Source organism: Daldinia vernicosa, assembly GCF_022497035.1.
Source record: "Daldinia vernicosa strain CBS 139.73 unplaced genomic scaffold F5Y00scaffold_26, whole genome shotgun sequence".
NCBI classification, from domain to species: domain Eukaryota; kingdom Fungi; phylum Ascomycota; class Sordariomycetes; order Xylariales; family Hypoxylaceae; genus Daldinia; species Daldinia vernicosa.
This window is the reverse complement of record NW_025953942.1, coordinates 67368-86216: the sequence shown is the minus strand read 5'-3', so window position 1 is coordinate 86216 and position 18849 is coordinate 67368. Positions and strand designations below refer to the sequence as shown.

General features: G+C 48.0%; 6 protein-coding genes across 6 annotated transcripts; 3 read left to right on the top strand and 3 right to left on the bottom strand.

Annotated features, from left to right (window-relative positions):
- Positions 1–1102: 1102 nt before the first annotated feature.
- F5Y00DRAFT_85329 (NAD(P)-binding protein) lies at positions 1103–2554 on the top strand. The gene is made up of 4 exons (XM_048014247.1): positions 1103–1314; positions 1402–1543; positions 1676–2366; positions 2492–2554. The coding sequence occupies exons 1-3, from the start codon at positions 1253–1255 to the stop codon at positions 2324–2326; spliced, it is 855 nt and encodes a 284-aa protein (XP_047864330.1). The 5' UTR covers positions 1103–1252; the 3' UTR covers positions 2327–2366; positions 2492–2554.
- A 103-nt stretch (positions 2555–2657) lies between these two features.
- On the bottom strand, positions 2658–4426 carry F5Y00DRAFT_262492 (isocitrate lyase; the record flags this gene model as incomplete). Its single annotated transcript, XM_048011390.1, has 2 exons — positions 2658–4051; positions 4126–4426. 2 exons carry the CDS (start codon positions 4424–4426, stop codon positions 2658–2660), a joined length of 1695 nt encoding a protein of 564 aa, XP_047864329.1.
- Positions 4427–5450: 1024 nt separating this feature from the next.
- F5Y00DRAFT_238270 (citrate synthase) lies at positions 5451–7684 on the top strand. Its single transcript, XM_048007937.1, has 4 exons — positions 5451–5903; positions 6008–6192; positions 6247–6945; positions 7005–7684. The coding sequence occupies exons 1-4, from the start codon at positions 5856–5858 to the stop codon at positions 7495–7497; spliced, it is 1425 nt and encodes a 474-aa protein (XP_047864328.1). The 5' UTR covers positions 5451–5855; the 3' UTR covers positions 7498–7684.
- Positions 7685–9929: 2245 nt separating this feature from the next.
- On the top strand, positions 9930–10710 carry F5Y00DRAFT_262490 (uncharacterized protein; the record flags this gene model as incomplete). Its single annotated transcript, XM_048011389.1, has 3 exons — positions 9930–10103; positions 10165–10386; positions 10465–10710. The coding sequence occupies 3 exons, from the start codon at positions 9930–9932 to the stop codon at positions 10708–10710; spliced, it is 642 nt and encodes a 213-aa protein (XP_047864327.1).
- A 163-nt stretch (positions 10711–10873) lies between these two features.
- F5Y00DRAFT_238269 (glycoside hydrolase family 16 protein) lies at positions 10874–13452 on the bottom strand. The gene is made up of 3 exons (XM_048007936.1): positions 12075–13452; positions 11012–12001; positions 10874–10926 (listed from the first exon to the last, which is right to left on the bottom strand). The coding sequence occupies exons 1-2, from the start codon at positions 12884–12886 to the stop codon at positions 11437–11439; spliced, it is 1377 nt and encodes a 458-aa protein (XP_047864326.1). The 5' UTR covers positions 12887–13452; the 3' UTR covers positions 10874–10926; positions 11012–11436.
- A 1163-nt stretch (positions 13453–14615) lies between these two features.
- F5Y00DRAFT_270137 (glycosyl transferase family group 2-domain-containing protein) lies at positions 14616–17525 on the bottom strand (the record flags this gene model as incomplete). The annotated part of the gene is made up of 4 exons (XM_048012570.1): positions 14616–15757; positions 15825–16275; positions 16417–17067; positions 17124–17525. The coding sequence occupies 4 exons, from the start codon at positions 17523–17525 to the stop codon at positions 14616–14618; spliced, it is 2646 nt and encodes an 881-aa protein (XP_047864325.1).
- Positions 17526–18849: the final 1324 nt, after the last annotated feature.

Genomic DNA, 18849 nt, shown 5'->3' with positions numbered 1-18849 from the left:
AGAATTCACCAACAGTATCCCGAAAAACGTAGACGTATCGGTGTGGAGTGCATGTTAAATACGCCTTACTTACGATCATCTTCTCGGATACCTCGATACCTCTGCGGGATATGGCGGAAACAGATGTGACCTTCGACGGCTCCCGCCTTTCTTAGGATACGACGAAAGTGACATATCCGTGGCATATCCAAACGGGTTCCAGCGGGCCGCCATCTAAACTCGGACTCAGTTAAGGCACTAATGAGGACGCACTGTAGCATATCACTAAGCTTCGAGTTCCATAGGTATTCTATCTGGAGTAATCCAATACCCGACTGCTCACTGCATATGTCGGAGGGAGTCTTCTCAACTTAAAAGTAATGAATAGTGTTAAGGCGGAAAGGTCGAAGCGAGTTACCTGTCAGCCACGATATCTCATCAGAAAGTCTTTGTTTATCACCCAAAAGCCCTCGTGACTATTATCCAATCAGTCAAATCCACGTCAAGCAGTACTAACAGACCCATTTAGCCCTCGAGTCTTACATTTAGTGCCAATATAAAGCGTAAAAAAGTGAACGAAGTGGACTTGGACTGTAGTGTATATTATGAGATTATACCAAAATGGATGCCGATCACAGCCCTCAAGCTACATAGTAAGCACCCCTGATGCTATGTGTTTGTACTATGTGTTTGTAGAGAGGGGCCTGGCCTGCAAGATATTAATGTAAGACCCAGGTAAGTAATAAGGGTACATACATACATACATGACTTCAATTGGAGGTGGGAACAATATTATATTCCATATATACATAATAATGTAACTTTCGAGGTTTATACCGGGCTGTTCGTGATAAGAAATATAGTCTTATCACTAACATCACTAATATGCCGCCGTTGTCGGAAGGAGAGGGGTTATGTTACGGAGCGCCCCTCCAAAATTAGACCGGACAGATACATACAGTACGATCTATAGCCAGCCTATAGGTCAACATACAGTACGAGTATAACCTAGACTATAGTGGACTACCGGCCTAGTGATAACGGACGGTATCTAATATTGGCCTCTTTTGAGATAGCTGATAACCTGGAAACAGCTGATAGACTTTTGCGAAATATTCCGAGCGGATCGATTCAATTCTACCTTCAACCTCAAGTCCTGGTGTTAATTGTTAATTGCGTTCTATATCCCGCGCGGTAAACCCCTCTTCTTCGCCGTTCAAACGAGATCCCCTATTATTAAAAGTACGACAAGTTGGGGTAGTAAGTAGTCAAAATGGCATCTGAGAGCAAAGGTCGTCTTGCTGGTAAGAATGCCATAATCACGGGAGGTGCTGGGTATGTAATTCCTATCATACATACAAGTCATAGACTTAAGTAAGGTACCTAACCTAGGGACTGACGCAAATTATCTACCTAATATAGCGGAATTGGTCTCGAAACATCAATCCTCTTTGCAAAAGAAGGTGCCAATGTTCTAATAGTCGATATCTCTGGCCCGGCGTTGGAGAAAGCCAAAGCCAAGGTCTTGCAGCTGGTACCGCAAGCCGGCCGAGTGGAAACAAGAGTATGTCGTCGCTACCATCGTGCCTCTCTTCCATCATCAGTACCTACACAATACTATACTCCAGGCCGCGATGTAGCGGTAGTTAGTTTCAGCATCGTAGACTAACATAGGCGCCTTACCCTCCTTTATTAGATCTGCGACGTGTCCAAGGAAGACGACGTAAAGGCGACGGTAGAATATTTGGACTCGTGGGGCGGGCTAGACGTCATCTTCAACAATGCGGGTATCATGCACGCCCGAGACGACGACGCGGTCGGTACGCCCGAGGAGATATGGGATCTCACCATGTCGATTAACGTGAAGGGCGTATGGTACGGGTGCAAGCACGCGGTGCTCTCCCTGCGGCGCAACAAGAAGACCAAGGGCAGCATCATAAACACCGCGTCCGTCGTCGCCCTCGTCGGCTCTGCGACCCCGCAGCTAGCGTATACCGCGTCCAAGGGAGCCGTCCTAGCCCTGACGCGCGAGCTAGCTATTGTGCACGCTCGCGAAGGTTTCCGCTTCAACAGCTTGTGCCCGGCGCCCTTGAACACGCCGCTGCTACAGGATTGGCTCGGAGACGACGTGCCGAAGCGAATGCGGCGCGAGATCCATTTCCCGGCTGGAAGGTTTGGCGAGGCTATAGAACAAGCCCAAGCTGTGCTGTTCTTGGCCTCTGATGACGCTGGCTTTGTTAACGGCCACGAGATGGTGGTAGACGGCGGCATGAGCAAGGCGTACGTCACACCGGAGGGACCACCTCTACCTGCCCCTACGAATAATGCGTTGAAAAACGAGCTATGATTGGAGGGGGAGGTTCGAAATGCTCATAATAAGGAAGAAAGTGAGTATGTTATGTCACCATTAGGGTGAGCTTCTACCCAACCTAGTTACCTTAATCGAATATGCTCCTTTGGCTATATGGTTTACGTCTCCTACCTAGCCCCTACCTACCTAACGTAACTAAAGATATTTTAAAAACCAACGAAACCGCCTGTCTATGCGTGACCAACCATACAATCCGCCAGTCAAATAAAGGATGGACAAAAGAGGATGCCTAGACTCCATCGCTGCAATGCGAATGATCAACATATAAAACACCTAAGCAAAGGGAATCCCAGACGAGAGCAGTACTCTAGTGAAATTGCCCTTCCGTATTCCCCTCTCCCATGCTCTTGCTCGCACTGCTCCCGCTTTGAATGGCGCCTAGAATTCCGTCGATATAACTCGCGCCGCTCCACTTCTGATGCGTCAAAACGTCGCAGCCAAGTTCCTTCTCGCGACGCTGCACGAGATTAACGTAAGCCAACATGCCGTCCTTCTTGTACTCTTTAGCGAGCTCGTTCGTGATGGTAGCGGTACTGTGCAGGCCCGCCAACGAGATTAGTTGCAGGACGAAGCCCTCCTTGGCGATGTCCCAGATGAAGGATTTGAGCTTGGCGTCGGTGAACCCGTGGGCCATCCAGTTGAACGAGGGCGATAGATTGTAGACTAGGCCCTTGCCGGGAAATGCTTGCCTTACCGTGCGGCCGAGCTTGGTTGCCACCTCGACGTTTGGATCGCCGGTTTCGACCCAGAGGAGATCGGCGTAAGGCGCGAATGCGAGAGCTCGCTTCGTGGCGGCTTTCATGCCCGCGCGATAGTGATAATATCCCTCTCGGGTGCGGGGGATATCCCAATTAAAGACGATAGGTTTGTTGGCGTACTGGTTCGCCATCTCACGGCGTTTCGTTATGCCCATGTTTGCGTTTGCCTCGACAGCTCTTAGGTATGAGTCTATCTTGTCTTGAGCTATTCCTTGAGATTTCAGTTGTTCGACGGCGGCCTCGTCAAATGTCACCAGCCGCGTCTTCTTTACCCATTCGGCTTCAAATGCGTCTATTTCCGAACCTGGCGCGCCTGCAGCCTCCATCTCCTGAAGCGTCTCTGCGAGAGGCGCAATACCCTCCTCCGCAACGCCGAGAATTAACTCGTGGTCTCTCACGTCGATCGCGCTAGATATAAGCTTCCCGCTTTCCGAATCGGTACGTGCGATGACAAGGTTTTCCGAGCCCATAACATCCCATTGGAAGCGGGCAGCGTTGAGCCGGTTGATATGCTCTCCTACAGGTACCAGAACTTTGCCCGCTAAATGGCCGCACTTCTTACCGCCGTGCAGCTGATCCTCGAAGTGAACAGCAGCAGCGCCATTTTCGGCGAATAGCTTAGCAAGCTTTAGTACCGCGCTTAATCCGCCGTGTCCCGTATCACCATCTGCGACGATAGGGCGGAGATAGTCGATATACGGCGTTTCCTTCCGGGCTTCCGGGGTCATCTTCCGCCGCAAATCCCATTGCTTTCGATCATGCATTGACTGCGCCTTCGCGAGACGTTGAACCTGGTTTGGCACCGTGTTATAAGGATAATCGCCAAAATCCGGCGACACCTCGTTTGTACTGGTAAGGACTGAGGAGCAGGCCCATCCGGAAATATAGAGTACTTCTTGATGCGGCGCTTGTTGCGTCATCTGTACAGGATCGATCGCTCCCACTGTTCACCGAGTCGAGAAGGGTTAATTTGTGATGTTCGACACATGAATAAGTTATATGAACGAGTAAGCATACTTGTGTGTATCGGCTCCCCCTTTGCTTCCCTCTCCTTGATCAGATTGAAAAGTTTCCTTGCCATTACGGAGCTGGGATAGTTTTGAAGCTGTGATCCTCGTTTTGATACGACATCGGCGGGGGTATATGGCCTCTTAATACCCTCGTATCGAGGCGATGCCCACCATGCCTCGACATCTTTAATCTGCTGCTCGTAGAGGGCATCTTCTGCTGCGCCAGATTTCTTAGCCTCTGGTAGAAGTTGGAACGAGTCGGAATGGAGGACTGTTGATACGGGAGGATCGACGGGAGGTAACGACATTCTTGCAACCGTAGAAGAGAAGCACTTTGTTGAAGCGATACGGACCGAATTATGGGGAGGGAGCGTAGCTCTTCGAGGAGCTCGAATCACCATCCGACGAAGCATCGCGGCGGTTATCTGCTGCAAGTTGACAATTGGAGTCTAAGGGGTCACTAAACAACAGTATATACAAGGGATACGATTAAAAGACGGGAAGAGGGAAAAAACCTCATTTCTATATGTACCTGCAAAGGTGACGATTAAGATGTTGAAGCTCTAACCGAAAGATTGTAGAATTGGCCTTGGGATTAACAAATCCCAGGTTTGGCCGATAGCAGCCGAACTATCTTTCCCCGCGGTCGAACAAATGCCCGTTAACCCCAACTTACCTAAGAGGGCTCTCTCTTACCGGTCTCGGTCTAATGCTGGATGGGTACCTGGGTCATGGGGGCGGAACCTTATATGTAGAGCGGATACCTCCATGGGGTATATTTTTTGAAAGTGGAGGTAAAATACGTATACCTAACAACATGTACCTAATAAAAGCGGCTATCTCCTATACGGTAAGCCGCGGCTTCTAATTGTTTGCTTCAGGTGAGGTCATCAATAATCCACCCAAATACATTATATCTATGTACATGTAAGAATAAGGGGTTAGGCGCCTGTTATTTTATTGGCCAATTGACTTATTTTAGTATTCTCTTCTACGAATAGACTCCATGAAGAATATGCCCGCAAGACCCCGAGCCGAGATATCGGTTATCCCAGATTCAAGAGTTAAGGAACCGTCAAGTGGTTGGTTGATCCTAGGGATTCGAGGTCGGTTATCTACATGCGGTTACATGTTGGCTGCTTATATGTTAGGTACATTTGTACATCGTTACCCTACGTGCATCCTAGCATTCTATATTTTATTTTGTTTGCCCGTGAATGTGACATCGTCCCGGAGTGAACAATTGTAAGCAACGGGCAGTGGGCAAATGGGGTCAACGGACGGGTTTCCTCGGTTATGCGGGGAGGGGTTGTCCTGCTGCAGTCTGGAGAAGTGAAATTGAAGTACAATACCTGAATGCTAATGTAGGTACCTAATTCACCTAGCTACAGCAGGTACAATACTTAATAGGCAGGTCGTAAGTGTTAGAAGTACTTCACCTGGACCTTCCCCCACATCAGATCATCTTCTCTCAACGGTTGGAGTTTAAGAGAGAAGGCCCGACGTGCTTTCTTGTCACTTTTCTTTCCGTCTTGTTGCCATATGTTTATATTTCCTCTTTGCCATTGACAACTTACTTCTTCTGACTTGCGTCGGCGTTTTAGAGAATTGGCCTTAGAAATCTAGCATATCCTACTTGAGAACAATTTATATATTGTTCGATCACATATATATACCTACCTTATTTAATCATTCCTCCTACGTCTATTCTAGCTACCTCGCCCGCCTCGTTTGAATATGGCTATGAATATTAGAACAACGACGAGAGCGCTAGGGGCTTTAAGAGTAAGTAGTTAATTAGAAAGGCAGACGCAAGTCTCTATATATGCAGATATAGATATATATAGCCCTTGTTTCGCCTAGGTTTAGCTAACTTGGGTTGTAAATAGCCGCGAGCCGCCCCGGCGATAGTCCTCCCCACGGTTAGGTCGTACTCTTCCTCGTCCGAGCCCGACTTAAAGGAGACTCTAAAAGAAGTCATCCCCGCCAAACGGGAGCTTCTCAAGAAAGTCAAGGCCCATGGATCCAAGGTTATCGGTGAGGTTAAGGTTGAGAACACGATTGGTGGCATGAGGTATTGTCAATGCCGGCACTATATGCTAATTTCAAAGGGCTAACTCTGACACAGGGGGTTGAAGGCAATGGTCTGGGAAGGCTCTGTACTGGATGCGAATGAGGGGATTCGATTTCATGGCCGAACGATAAAGGATTGCCAAAAGGAGTTACCCAAAGGCAAGACGGGTACTGAAATGCTCCCGGAAGCCATGTTTTGGCTCCTCTTAACCGGTAAAGTGCCGTCGGTTGGTCAGGTCCGCCAACTGTCGCGTGAACTCGCCGAGCAGGCTCGGCTTCCTGATTTCGTAAATAAGCTACTTGATAGTTTTCCTCGAGACCTACATCCCATGACTCAGTTCGCTATTGCGGTTAGCGCTCTGAATTATACTTCGAAATTCGCGAAAGCGTACGAGCAAGGTTTGAACAAGGCCGACTACTGGGAGCCTACATTCGACGATGTCATTAGTCTGCTCGCCAAGCTACCTACGATCGCGGCCAAAATATATCAGAATTCCTACCGCGACGGTGGTGCATTACCTGGCGATGTTGACCCCGAACAGGACTGGTCCTATAACTTTGCCTCTATGCTAGGCAAGGGTGGAAAAGAGAACGAAGACTTCCAGGACTTACTAAGATTATACCTTGCCCTTCATGGAGATCACGAAGGCGGAAACGTCTCGGCTCATGCTACTCACCTTGTTGGGAGCGCCCTGAGCGATCCGTTTCTGAGTTACAGCGCAGGCCTCCAAGGTTTGGCCGGGCCTTTACACGGGTAAGTCCTCTAATCATTATATGACCGCTATGCGAGACCTAATCAGCGACACCTCACAGACTCGCCGCGCAGGAGGTATTACGGTGGATTATCCAGATGAAAGAAAACATCCCGGAGAATTACTCCGAGAAGGATGTTCAAGACTACCTATGGTCAACACTCAACAGCGGTCGAGTCATTCCAGGTTATGGGCATGCTGTCCTTCGCAAGCCCGATCCCCGCTTCGAAGCGCTGATGGATTACGCTGCCAGTCGCCCTGCGATTGCCAATGACCCTGTATTCAAGCTCGTCAAGGCCAATAGCGAAATCGCTCCTCAAGTTTTAACTGAACACGGAAAGACCAAGAACCCCTACCCCAACGTCGACTCGAGCAGTGGCGTTTTGTTCCACCACTACGGCTTCCATGAGACCCTTTATTACACTGCAACATTCGGTGTTAGCAGAGGATTGGGACCCCTCGCTCAACTCATTTGGGACCGTGCTCTTGGTCTACCCATTGAGCGGCCTAAGAGCATAAATCTAGAAGGAATATTAAAAGAGGTGGGAGCGTGAATGAGTAAATATGTAAGGTAGCACTCTGGAGTTGAACATGGTCATTATCGGATAAGCGTAAGTATAGTACTGTCATCGAAAAATCCAATGCTACAAATGCTTTATGAGCCTCTTAGTCGCTACTGTTGGTGTATCATGTATAGGCCCATAGTATGAAAATAAAGTCTCCTTGAGGTTAACGTTATAATGATTTATATTTTCCTAAGGTAAGAAATTGTCAGCTTCGTAACCATCAACTATCCTCCTTTCTCGATTAAGAGACTATTTTAATTGACACTGACCTAGAATCCTATGAATTATGGTTATTTATGAGCTATCGTTCGTGCGGTATGTAAATAGTTCGGGTATGCTTGACGGCAAGATCGTGAAAGTCATCGCTGACCATACAAGGTAAGTTTTCGATGTTAACAGACACTCTCTATGTGTGCTCCAAGTCGCTTGAAGAAAGGAAGCATGCAGTGAAGAGATTTACTCTTGTGTCCTTTTGGTGGCGCGACGTCTGTCGTACGCTTTACCTACTTCGCGAAATAGCTTCTAGCCCCTCGGCGGGGTGTAAATGCAACATTGATAGCTCCGACCATCGAAACGAGCTAATGAAGGACCTTACTGGCGTGGTGCCCATGAGGCCATGAGGGGAATTTATTATATTAACCGCCAACCACATCTCGGTTACTGAATGGCGAGTGCTACGAAGCAATACCACCTACAACGTCCCCACGTCGTCTTCGGTATCGTTACATGTATCACGTCAGGTGGTCGAGACAACTTCAGCTTGACAGTCCAGACCATGCAGTAAATACGTCTGTCTATACGACCGTGCGAGCCGTGATCTGGGAAGTTCGGACTCGAGCACGTCGTCGAGAGCATTGCTCGTCGAGTAAGACGGTCTAGCCCGCGAGACGACCTTTTTTCCCAGTTCCAGTCCCATCGTCGGGAGAGAAGCATTTCGGAACCGGCTGGAACTACGACAAAGGAAAATACGGGCCCATTTCATCTCAATTCATCCTTGGACAACACGTGTAAGCGGCATGTATGTGTATGTGTGTTCTTGGGCTTAGCGCGCATTTCTTTTTCTTCCTTTTTTCCCCTTCTCCCCTGGCGCTCGCCAACGCGGCTAAAGAGGTTAAAGAGGCTTGAAAGACCAAATAGGGAGATTTTCCTATTGCTTACGATCGAAGTCCTACGCGACTCGAGCGTTCTAGCCAAAGCTTGCTGACGGAGTCGCCCGGTTCTCGCTGTCGATATGTCCTTCTGGATTCGCTAGGCTCGTCACGATCTCCCCGTTTTGGATCCGTCGAGCGTTGTTAGTTCTTGTTTAGGTACCTATATATCCTTTCAATTCGGATGGTCCTAAGAAGAGTTAGGCCTGGCGGTTGACGGTCCGATGCCTCGACATAAAATCGTTTGGTCTACGTTCGAGACGCTCTGATACTATAATTGTCTACCTGTACTATTACCTATCCTTTCTATTCTAAGGTCTCTTGCATTTTCACCTGTCCCAACTAGGCAATATTACGAGCGACTCATTCATTACGTAGGTAGGTATTAGCTCTTCCGTCTGACGTAAATGAGCTTCAGCATTTATTACAGTCGTTTATGATGCATTCACGCTATCGTTAATGAAGCCTAGGTAATCTATCAATACCCTGTTCTGACTCGAAATAGTATCACTAGCCATGTCTCTGTCCGGACGCACAGTGGCTCCATGAAAGCGCCTCGCCCGTTCGTCGGGACCTAGATTCCCATGCGGTCTAAATTGCATATACCCAGCATCTTGTTTCTGGAGCCTCCATCATTCTTACCCTACCCGCGGTTTCGAATCGAATTCCGTATAGTTGGATGGTGAGTCGTTTCAGTCCCGCATCATCATGTGGTTTGGCTTCTAGCATCAGTCAGGGGTTTAGATTCGCTGACGCTTCTATAAAAAGAAATCCGTCCCGAACCAGCGGAGTAGCTATAACAGTATAACAGCTAGGCTTCCTAGTATTAATTTGATTTCATCTATTCTTCCTTGATCATCAATTCAACCGTAAATTTATGGATGAGGCTGGAAGGTCCATGGCTAGGGTCGAGCTCCTGGATCGCGAGGTCTAGGTTCGCATTCTATTCCCGAAATTAATCAGCGCGTCTTCTTACGATTTCTCACGACTTCCCATCATGTTGTCTAGATCGCCTTAGGCTGCTGGAGCCTGTCTCCGTGCTAGTCGGAAGACGAGTTCTAACCATCGGCCTAGGCTCCAGGGTTAAAGCTCGATAGCGTGCTGAGGATGACGATGGAAAGGCTATAAATATACGACCTTATCCCACGATGAAGTAGATCTTTTCCGTATCAGCACAATCCAGCAGATTCTCCTTATCTAGGTAGTTTCAATCTACTCGTCCATCGAAGCCCCAATATAAGCCCCTTTTACCTACCTAGGTAAACAATCATCATGCGATCCTTCGTTGCTCTACTTACTCCGGTCCTCGCCGCGGCCACCCCCATCGGTATTATCGGCGGAACTGATACCCCTAAGCCAGATGAGATTAGCATCATCAGCGCTTCCGCCAGTGGAAACGGGTGCCCCCAGGGAACTGTGACTTCTGACCTCTCTGCCGACCGAAATGTGATAATTTCAACTCTCTCTGGATAAAGAAAACCCTACCTATTACTAACCGATCATCTAGGTTATCACCTTCGGGTTCGATGCTTTCCAGGTCTACACCGGACCTGGCACCACGCCGGCGGATAAGTCCAAGAACTGCCAGCTCCACTTGAACCTCAAGTACCCTGGAGGATTCCAGTTCGCCATCGTCGAGTCTACTTACCACGGATACGCCCAGCTCGAAACCGGCGTCACCGGTACCTTTTACTCGACTTACTACTTCTCCCAGGACGCCGCCGCTACCGTAAGTATATATTCTACCCCTGATTCCGCTGCTACCACATCCTAGATTTTAGCAATCTCGCTCACACACACACATTAGACCACCACGAGGACCTCGATCGACGGAGGCGGGATCTGGGCCGACGGCCAGGTATACACCAAGCAGGACCAAGTGCCAACGGCATCCGTCATCTGGTCTCCCTGCGGCGCCAGCGGTATTCTCAACGTCAACAACCGCATTGCGCTGACGTCGAGCAACGCGAGCGCCTCGGGCCAGATCTCCGACGACGACGCTACGGTCGCCTTTACCCAGCAGGTGCACGTCAGCTGGCAAGCTTGTAAATAGATGGGATGGGGATGACCAAAATCGAGAAGTTTGTATGCAGAGAAGACCGGGTTAGGTGAGCGTGTAAGGGGGGGCATTAAGAGCACAGAGTAAAAGGGGATGGGGCTTGGTTACCTGACGAGTAAACCGCTCGTGCGTACTATATAGGATAATCCAATTACCTCTTTTAAACTGGAACCGTTGGGGAGATATCTTCGTACTTGCTTCTCGTGCTATCTTTGAGTGTATTATTACATATTAGACGAACCCGGAACACCTTAGGTGCCTAGTTATAAGTTTCAGGATTCCCAGTGATACTCACCTTTGATTCATCTTCCGTATAGTACCTGGGGATTCTAATGTCGTTCGTGAAATCGACTAGATAGGAGACTCGATAGTGTATCACCCAAATGACAATTAAGGCGATTGCGTTTTAGCATAGACTAGAATTACAGAAATGTGGTCTTTCATGTCATGTAAATTTTACATAGATGTCAGTATATCCAATTATTGGGGTATTGAAAGATTAAATAGCATCCATGATCCTATCGTAGCCAGCCGAAAAGGGAATATCTCTTTTGCCACAGCATATTCCCAACTCTTTTGTCCGAGTTCTCGACGCAAATATCTCGCAATTATCCCCACCAGATCTATTTATCTACCTACCTAGTCAGCTTCCCATCCTTGTAAACCCAGCGACAGCAAATATTAAAGTCCACCTCGTCTAGCCATTATAATCCAGCCCTATCATCGGGCTCCCGGAGATCCCGTTTGCCCAGGTGCGTTAGAGGGGGAAAAACTACGGTTGACCGGAGATGTAGAAGTTGGGGCCGGAATTTGAGGAGCCGGGCCTGAACCTGGATTATCTCTGTAATTATTCATCGTATCGTCACGAAGTAGTGGCATGGCAGCAGCGCCACTTGAGCCTGTCGGATCCCAAGTTTTTTCTGGTGCACCGGCAGAACTTCCCGGAGGTGAATCCGACATGCCGTACGGCGTAGCAGCCATTCCGCTCTTGGAATTGTATTCGGCCCCGTCGAAAGCGAGTGCGTCAGGATCTCCCCCTCCCCTCTTGAACCTCTCCATCTCTACACGTTCTTGTTCAAGTTGCTGAGCCGCAAGAGCAGCCTCTTGCTGACCACGACGTCTCTGCTTGAAATAATAGAAGATCAAACCGGCCAAAAGAATAGCGCCAACTCCACCTGCAGCGGCATAAACGCCAGCTTTGGTGCTAGAAGGGAGCTCATTCCATTTCTCAGAAAGTGACTTCTCTGGTACCTTGTTGATATTCTCATACGCCGTGGAGTTGCCGCTAAATTGTGTCAAGTTAGCCTAAACCAGTCGTGACACACAAGGACATATTCCCGCCTAGAGAGCAGACCTACCTCGTAATCTTAATACTCTCCCAAGTCCCACTATGGTCGCTGTAGGTATACTCCTTGCCGGAAGAGTAGTCTTCGACAAAAGCACTCTTCACGTACATCGTGTGCGGTTCGGAGTAATCCACAAGTCCACCAGCCCAATCAATAGTTCCCTGAGACGCGTCCGGATCACCACCGGCCCAAATACCGAGACTGAGCTTCATCGGCGTTTGGGGGTAGTTGTCTGTGTTATTGGCATTCTTGGGTAATAGCGTACGGGTGAGTACGCCGTCTAGCCACCACTCTAGTTTTTCCTTGGTCCACACGCAAGTGTAGTTGTGATAATCGTCCAGCACCCCGCCTGTGACGGGATGATCTCCTCCGTTTTGCCAGTCTTGCCTTCCTTTTCCGAAGTAGTTAGAAAACGCGTGGGTTGAATTCCCTCCCTTGAATTCCCAATCGACCTCGTCGAGAACATCGGAAGACCAAACAATGGAGCTGATCACACCAGTACCGGATGCTGCTTTTAAGAGCACTTCTGTTTTTCCAAAGAAGAAATAAAAATTCGAGGTCAGGGTTACCGAATCTCCTTTCTTGCGCATTGTGAAGGCAGCTCCTGTATCAGCATCGTATTCGACGGTTCCGGCAGTCAAATTGAACACATTTTCCGGTGGTGTAGCATTGAAGTTGAACATATGACTTGTCCCGAGAGCCGGGTCCGATGGGCAGGTCGCATTCAAAGGATTGCAATCGGTGTATAGCTGAGCGGCGACAGGAGATACGAACACGGAAGAGAATAGCGCGGCGGCTAGCATCAAATATGATTTAGCCGGCATCGTGATAGATGATCGAGGGCTGGGCCTCGGGTCGTGATAATTAAGCAGTGAAGCAATATAGTCGAATAAGTCAGCTACCTAGTAAAAGGTAGTATTGATGCCAAACGAATGTGGTGACCCCGTTATACCAGCCAAGGGGTCGTGAGTAGATAACTCTATAAATTGCTGCAACCTACTACGGGACTATCTCGTCGACCGCATAGTCTCCAGTGGTAAGTAGACCGGTTTCTAGATTTGAAGCGGTGATGATAGATCGAGTTAGGTATTAGATAGCAAAGATGATATATAGGTTATATAAGTTATAATGCCGATTTGCCGATTAGGTAGGTAAGGAGTAAGGATCGTGGGTGTTGTTTCAAGTGGTTGACGTTGACAGCAGAGTGATGAAGGAGTGTTTGGTGCGCAATTTTTTAAATTATTGGTACTAATTGATAAGAGGTATTAATGAGTGACAGAGGTTGGATTGGATAAGTGAATGAACGGATGGACGATGGCAAGAAAAAAGCATAGAAAGCCCCTTATTCAAACCTGTCCTCCTTTATTTCCATGAGGACGCGTGATGTTGTGAAAGGTCGAAAGAGAATACATGCACCTTAGGGTTAGGAGGTACCTGAGGTACCTAAGGAGGTAACTAGGTACCTACCTAATTTCCATGAGAGTCCCGCCAGGAGAAAAGGGGGCTTCGCTAACCAGTCAAAATCAATTTAAAGCCACCAATTGAAGCCAAGGTAGCTGGGCGGCTAAGCCAAGCAACCCGGGCCCACGTGTCAAATATTAGATAAGCTGGATAAGGTACTAGCAAGGAACCAGGGGGTCTTTACCGATCTGCAACGGGTTCCGTTCGACGCTATACTCATCAAGGATTAGTTGATCGGCATTGACTAAACTAATTAAGGCGGTCGGCTCGTAGCGCCGAGGGATAAAATACCTAATATAGTAACACAGCTCATGCTAATTCTATCTCCTTTTTTTTTCGTATTTGTTCAGAGGGACTCGATACTGTAAGTCTGGGAACAATTAATGGCGAATAGTGACTGTTGTCTATAAGGTAGTGTATACGTGGACTTCCCGATAATTTCATTTAACCCCTAAGAGATGACGTAAGTACATTTATTTCCAGCATAGAAGGCATTTATTTCCAACATAGAAGGCAAAATTATATACCGGACAATAAGAGGTAACTAAATACATCCTAGAATCTAGATGCATGTATCCCTTCGGCTACGTACAGTTAGCGGAATTGGACTTGCACCAATAGATCCGGCTTAGGTCTTGTTTGTTTATGCGTACCTAGGTACCTCTTATATATGTACATATGTCCGAGGCTCCAATGAATCAAACACGTTCATGCAAAACTAAACCAGAGGCTCAAAAGTCTTGCTCTTGTAACCCATCTAGTGTGTGTCTAGATTTATGTCTAGGTATTACACTATTACCCTCGGGAAGTCTTGGACTCTTGGTGCCCAGATCGCGTCTAACCGAGTGATTCATGAGAATCAGTTTTCAAATTCACCAACACGCCACGGCCTTTTAACAATTTCGGTAGGGGAATAAATCCTATTGTTCTATTCAATTCGAATGCGGATAACCCCAACCTCCTTCTATTAATTAGTCTTGACCTTTCCTGTCGGAAATATTAATAATTACCTAACCTAAGGTACCTACCCAAGAATGATAAAAATTATAAAAAATATATGCATATATACATATTTACATATATAATACCCGGCTACCATGAAAAGGTCATGAGCGCAGGGTTGAGTGCAAGAGGCAGAAGAAAGTGACTGCTTGCGACGGTCGCCATAGGTAAGATGGCGACGAAATCTGTAATGCGCCAATTGCTCGGGACGAAGGGCGCGACGGCTACGATGACCATTCCCACAAGGAAAAGTAGCGAGAAGAGCATAGAGTATTTAAATTTCTTTATGACCTTCGGAACTTCGATAAAAAAATTCGAAAACTCTGCCTCTTTCGACGTCGCGCCCCAGCTCATGTCGATTTCGAACATGTGGCACAATAAGGCTTGGCTTATATGGAGAGATAACCCTCCTAAAAAGATGGCCAGAAGGAACGTCCACTTGAAGTTTTCATACAGGGCATACGCAAGGGACCTTTCTCCCATACGATATCGCATAACAGCTAGACCTATGTTGCCGAGGCCGTTGAAGACGATAATGATGGAGAACCAGACTTTCCAAGAATCGATATAGTACTTGTCCAGGTACCCGTTGAACCAACCCATGATGAAATAGTTGACCGACGTCATGATCCATGCTGCACCGATGGCATAATACGTACCGATGTATGAGAGGATCGTGATCTTGGACGTCAAGCGGACGTTGGAACGGAGGAATTGGAGAAACAAAGGTGTAAAGGGGCCCTTCCAAATCCACTGCCGAAGAGGATGGAAGAGTAATTCGTTGCAGCCGTATGCATATTTCTCCCATCGGGCCAACTCATCATAAACGGTCAGAGAAACGCCTTCTTTAAAGCCCTCTCCAGCCCATGCAGCAAGGCGAATGATATACCCGCGGCACTGTAGGCGAAGGGACATGTCAAAGTCTTCAGAGACATGCGATTCGGACCAGAACTTCTCGTAACCGTCTTCGTCTTGGTACGAAACCTGCTGAATTGCACTCCACCGCAACACAGCGTTATGGCCGACGAAGGGAGCAACGTCGCCGTTAGAGACCGTATACCTAATCGCGCTATATATAAGATTCGTGAAGAATGTAATGCTGTTCTCAAAGTACGTGTGGACGACCTGCATAACACCGGAAGAGAACTGCATGATGCCAACGTCGAGAGACTGTTCCATCTCCGAAACGGCATCTAGAAGACAATCGGATGGAACACGCGTATCGGAGTCGACTGTAGTTATAGTCAGTCTTGTTAGGTCGTTACCAGCATTCTAAAGCGATCAGGAGAGGGAACTTACTAAGGAGAATATAGTCGCCGACACGAATGTTACCATCAGCCCAAGCCCTGCCGTCCTCTTCGAGAACCTCTTTTAATGCTTGCTCGTAGGCGAAAGCCTCGTCTATCTGTGACCATTCGGGGCCGCGGTTGTACAGTGCTAGCTTATCCTCCACTTTGCAAGTGATCATAAGCGCGAAGTTCATATTGGAAGCTTTTTTGAACTTGCCGCGGCGCAGGAAGCCGTTTTCGCCGTGTTTAGGACGGGCAACCCAGCCTATGCTATGGCTGGCGTAGAAGTCGATACGAGCCATTCGCTCCTCCTCGGGGATAAGCTGCAAACCGTCGTCGTTAATAAACAAGTTTGCAGAGCCACCTTGCAGCTCGTATGTACTGATGGCACGTTGTATCGATCTAACGGTGGGTTGAATGACACCTGCGAGGCCTTCTTTGTAGACTGGACATTGTACGGTCTATCGTGGATATCAAGTTAAGACGTTAGCATCGATACATCCAGAAAGGTACCCATGCTGGGTTAAGACAGCATCCAACGGCCACGATGATATGGTGTTGTTACCTAGAAACGGTGCAATTGCCAAAGGGTATACACTTACAACATGTGGTAAAGTTACAGTTGCCAGTCGGGTAGGCGGCCGGGCGGAATAGTATTTGGAGTTGATTGTAAGCTGGCGGATAGGCCCAAACATCTGCGCCATGCATCCGACGAGGACCTGGGCGAAGAACAGGGAGAAGAAAACCTGAATCGGGAGTAGAGCCACCAGACCTAACCGTGCGAAGCTGTCGTCGACCGAAACTTCAATGGCAAGCTGTCTCCAAGCCGCGCCCAGGGTAATAGTAATAAGCAATACGACGCTAGAAACGAGGTACGTGTTTAATAGGTGTACCGGCCTCTTTTCGGGATCGATTTGGCCGCTCTCCTCGTCTAGTTCGATTTCTTCGGAAAAATACTTTGGATTTTTTTCTCCGTCGTCGTCGCTGGTCTCGCTACGTTGCCAGACTAACTCCATCAACTCCGACTCGATGGCTTGAGCTCGTTTAACGAGATTAAACGCATCATCGTCCCAGACGACTAGCAACGATTCCGCTGCTAAGAAAGCTGCAAACTGGTGCTTTCTTGCTCTTGATAGCTCGTCAATAGACGGCATAATTTGAATTCGAAGGCCGTTCGTCAACGGCACATCCGTAGCGCCGGGAGACCACGAGAGGAATGTCTTGATAACCCTGGAGTTAACAGTCATGGCGCACTATAGATTATTTAGCAAGAACGACCCTGAATTAGACGTTAGAAATGAAGCGTTACCTCAACGTTAAGAGCGGCGCAAGCCATCGCAATAGTTGAATCCGTCAACGAAGACGGACAAGTTAGGTAAACCCCCCTAGACTTACGGAGGAGAACTCCTTCCAAATCACCGCTGCCATCGCTAACCCATAGATGCGAACACTGTTGCTGATATATATAATTTACCATCACCTCATGCTTTATATCCTTCGTAAAAACCAAACCAGTCGTAGATCGCGTAGAGCGCCCGGAAATCGAATTTCTTGACGAGCCATGATCAGGCGGCGCAGTAGGAGCGGTGAAATCATTCGGATTTATCAGCCCCTTGAGGACTTTCTCTGCTAAAAACCCCCTACTCCCCAACTGAGGCGGTCTTCTTTCGTCTGTCGGCCGCTTGGCTTTAAAATAGCTTGGCAAGCCCATGCTGAAGATTTTCTTTTCAGCATAGGACCCTAGTACTGAACTAAACGAACGAAAGAAGCCTAACTACACGGGCCACCCTCGTAGAATCAAGCCGATTCCGCAAGCCCGGCAAGATAAAAGGAGCGTCTGTGGGGCGAGGAACGAGCATGTTAGCATCGTGGTAATCAGTAAGAGGAATAGAAACGATGGCGATTAATAGTAACCGTAGTATAGTTACGTTGCGAAGCCATTCAGGTTGAAGCCCCGGCGTGAGAAGAAGCTTGACTGTAACAGTGACGAAGCATAGGGAACTTACGATAGTAAATAATTCAAGCAGCTACGCTCGTAAAGCCGCTAAGAAAAGCTAGCCTTCGAGCGTTATCCAGATAGCAGGGCCTCTAGATGGAGGCTAAGTGGTAGGCTAACGAGAGACGGTCGATGCCAGCATATCATAAGAACTAAAAAAGGGGGGACACGAAGGCGAGTAGGCGAAATAAAGATATTTGAGCCGGCGTAAACCTTCACTCGAGACTTCGGAAAGACAAGATAAGACTGCTATATGTATTAACGAGAAACTCTATTTGTCAGTACGACTTAAATAGTATGAGAAGTGGCTTGCGGTCCGAGCAAGTTGCCCCAAAAGCTGGTGTGCGGTTACAGGCCGCGAGTAGATAAATACATACTTACATATAATATAATCAATGGCTGCTGCTAGTCTTCAGCCGCAAATAACGGCGAACGACAGAAATAGAGGCCCAATGGTTCTAGAAGCCGAGGGGATGGATGCGTGAATCGCTTTCAGTACCACTTAGTTCTACTCGACCGTGGTGATGGACAGGTAAAGGGGCAACTACAACTTCCGACTTATTATACTAAAGGACCGGACCGGAGCTGACTGCAGTTTTCTGATGCTACATCCTGATAGCCACGAACCTTTTCTAATACTACATACCTACATGGTACCTAGGAGTTAGCGATAGGAGAGTATCCCCCCGGCTCGTTCCAAGATATTAGGTAGAGGTTATGTAGGTACCTAAGCGGTTAGGTATCTACCTAGATAGCAACCATTGAATGAACTATCAACTTAGGTACGCTTACAGCGAATACAGATACCTTCGGGCCGAGACTTTGGCAACTACAATACACCTACCATGTGAATTGAAGCTCGAAAGCACCGGTGCCACAAGAGGAACTCGATTCGGATAACATCGGGGAGATAAGGCGAGGTGGCGGATGTTTCTTAGCAAGAACAGAGGGGATCTAGGCAAGCCAAAGTGCGCTGTGCGAGGCAATATATTGATGATGAGCTGGGTCGGGAGTCTGGGCCGTTGTGGCTGGCATATGC

Coding starts and splice junctions, on each gene's coding strand:
- F5Y00DRAFT_85329 (XM_048014247.1), top strand. CDS start 1,253: ATGGCATCTGAGAGCAAAGGTCGTCTTGCTGGTAAGAATGCCATAATC. Junction 1,315..1,401: donor ATAATCACGGGAGGTGCTGG/GTATGTAATTCC, acceptor TACCTAATATAG/CGGAATTGGTCTCGAAACAT. Junction 1,544..1,675: donor CCGGCCGAGTGGAAACAAGA/GTATGTCGTCGC, acceptor CTCCTTTATTAG/ATCTGCGACGTGTCCAAGGA.
- F5Y00DRAFT_238270 (XM_048007937.1), top strand. CDS start 5,856: ATGGCTATGAATATTAGAACAACGACGAGAGCGCTAGGGGCTTTAAGA. Junction 5,904..6,007: donor GAGCGCTAGGGGCTTTAAGA/GTAAGTAGTTAA, acceptor GGTTGTAAATAG/CCGCGAGCCGCCCCGGCGAT. Junction 6,946..7,004: donor TTGGCCGGGCCTTTACACGG/GTAAGTCCTCTA, acceptor GACACCTCACAG/ACTCGCCGCGCAGGAGGTAT.
- F5Y00DRAFT_238269 (XM_048007936.1), bottom strand. CDS start 12,886: ATGCCGGCTAAATCATATTTGATGCTAGCCGCCGCGCTATTCTCTTCC. Junction 12,002..12,074: donor GAGAGTATTAAGATTACGAG/GTAGGTCTGCTC, acceptor GACACAATTTAG/CGGCAACTCCACGGCGTATG.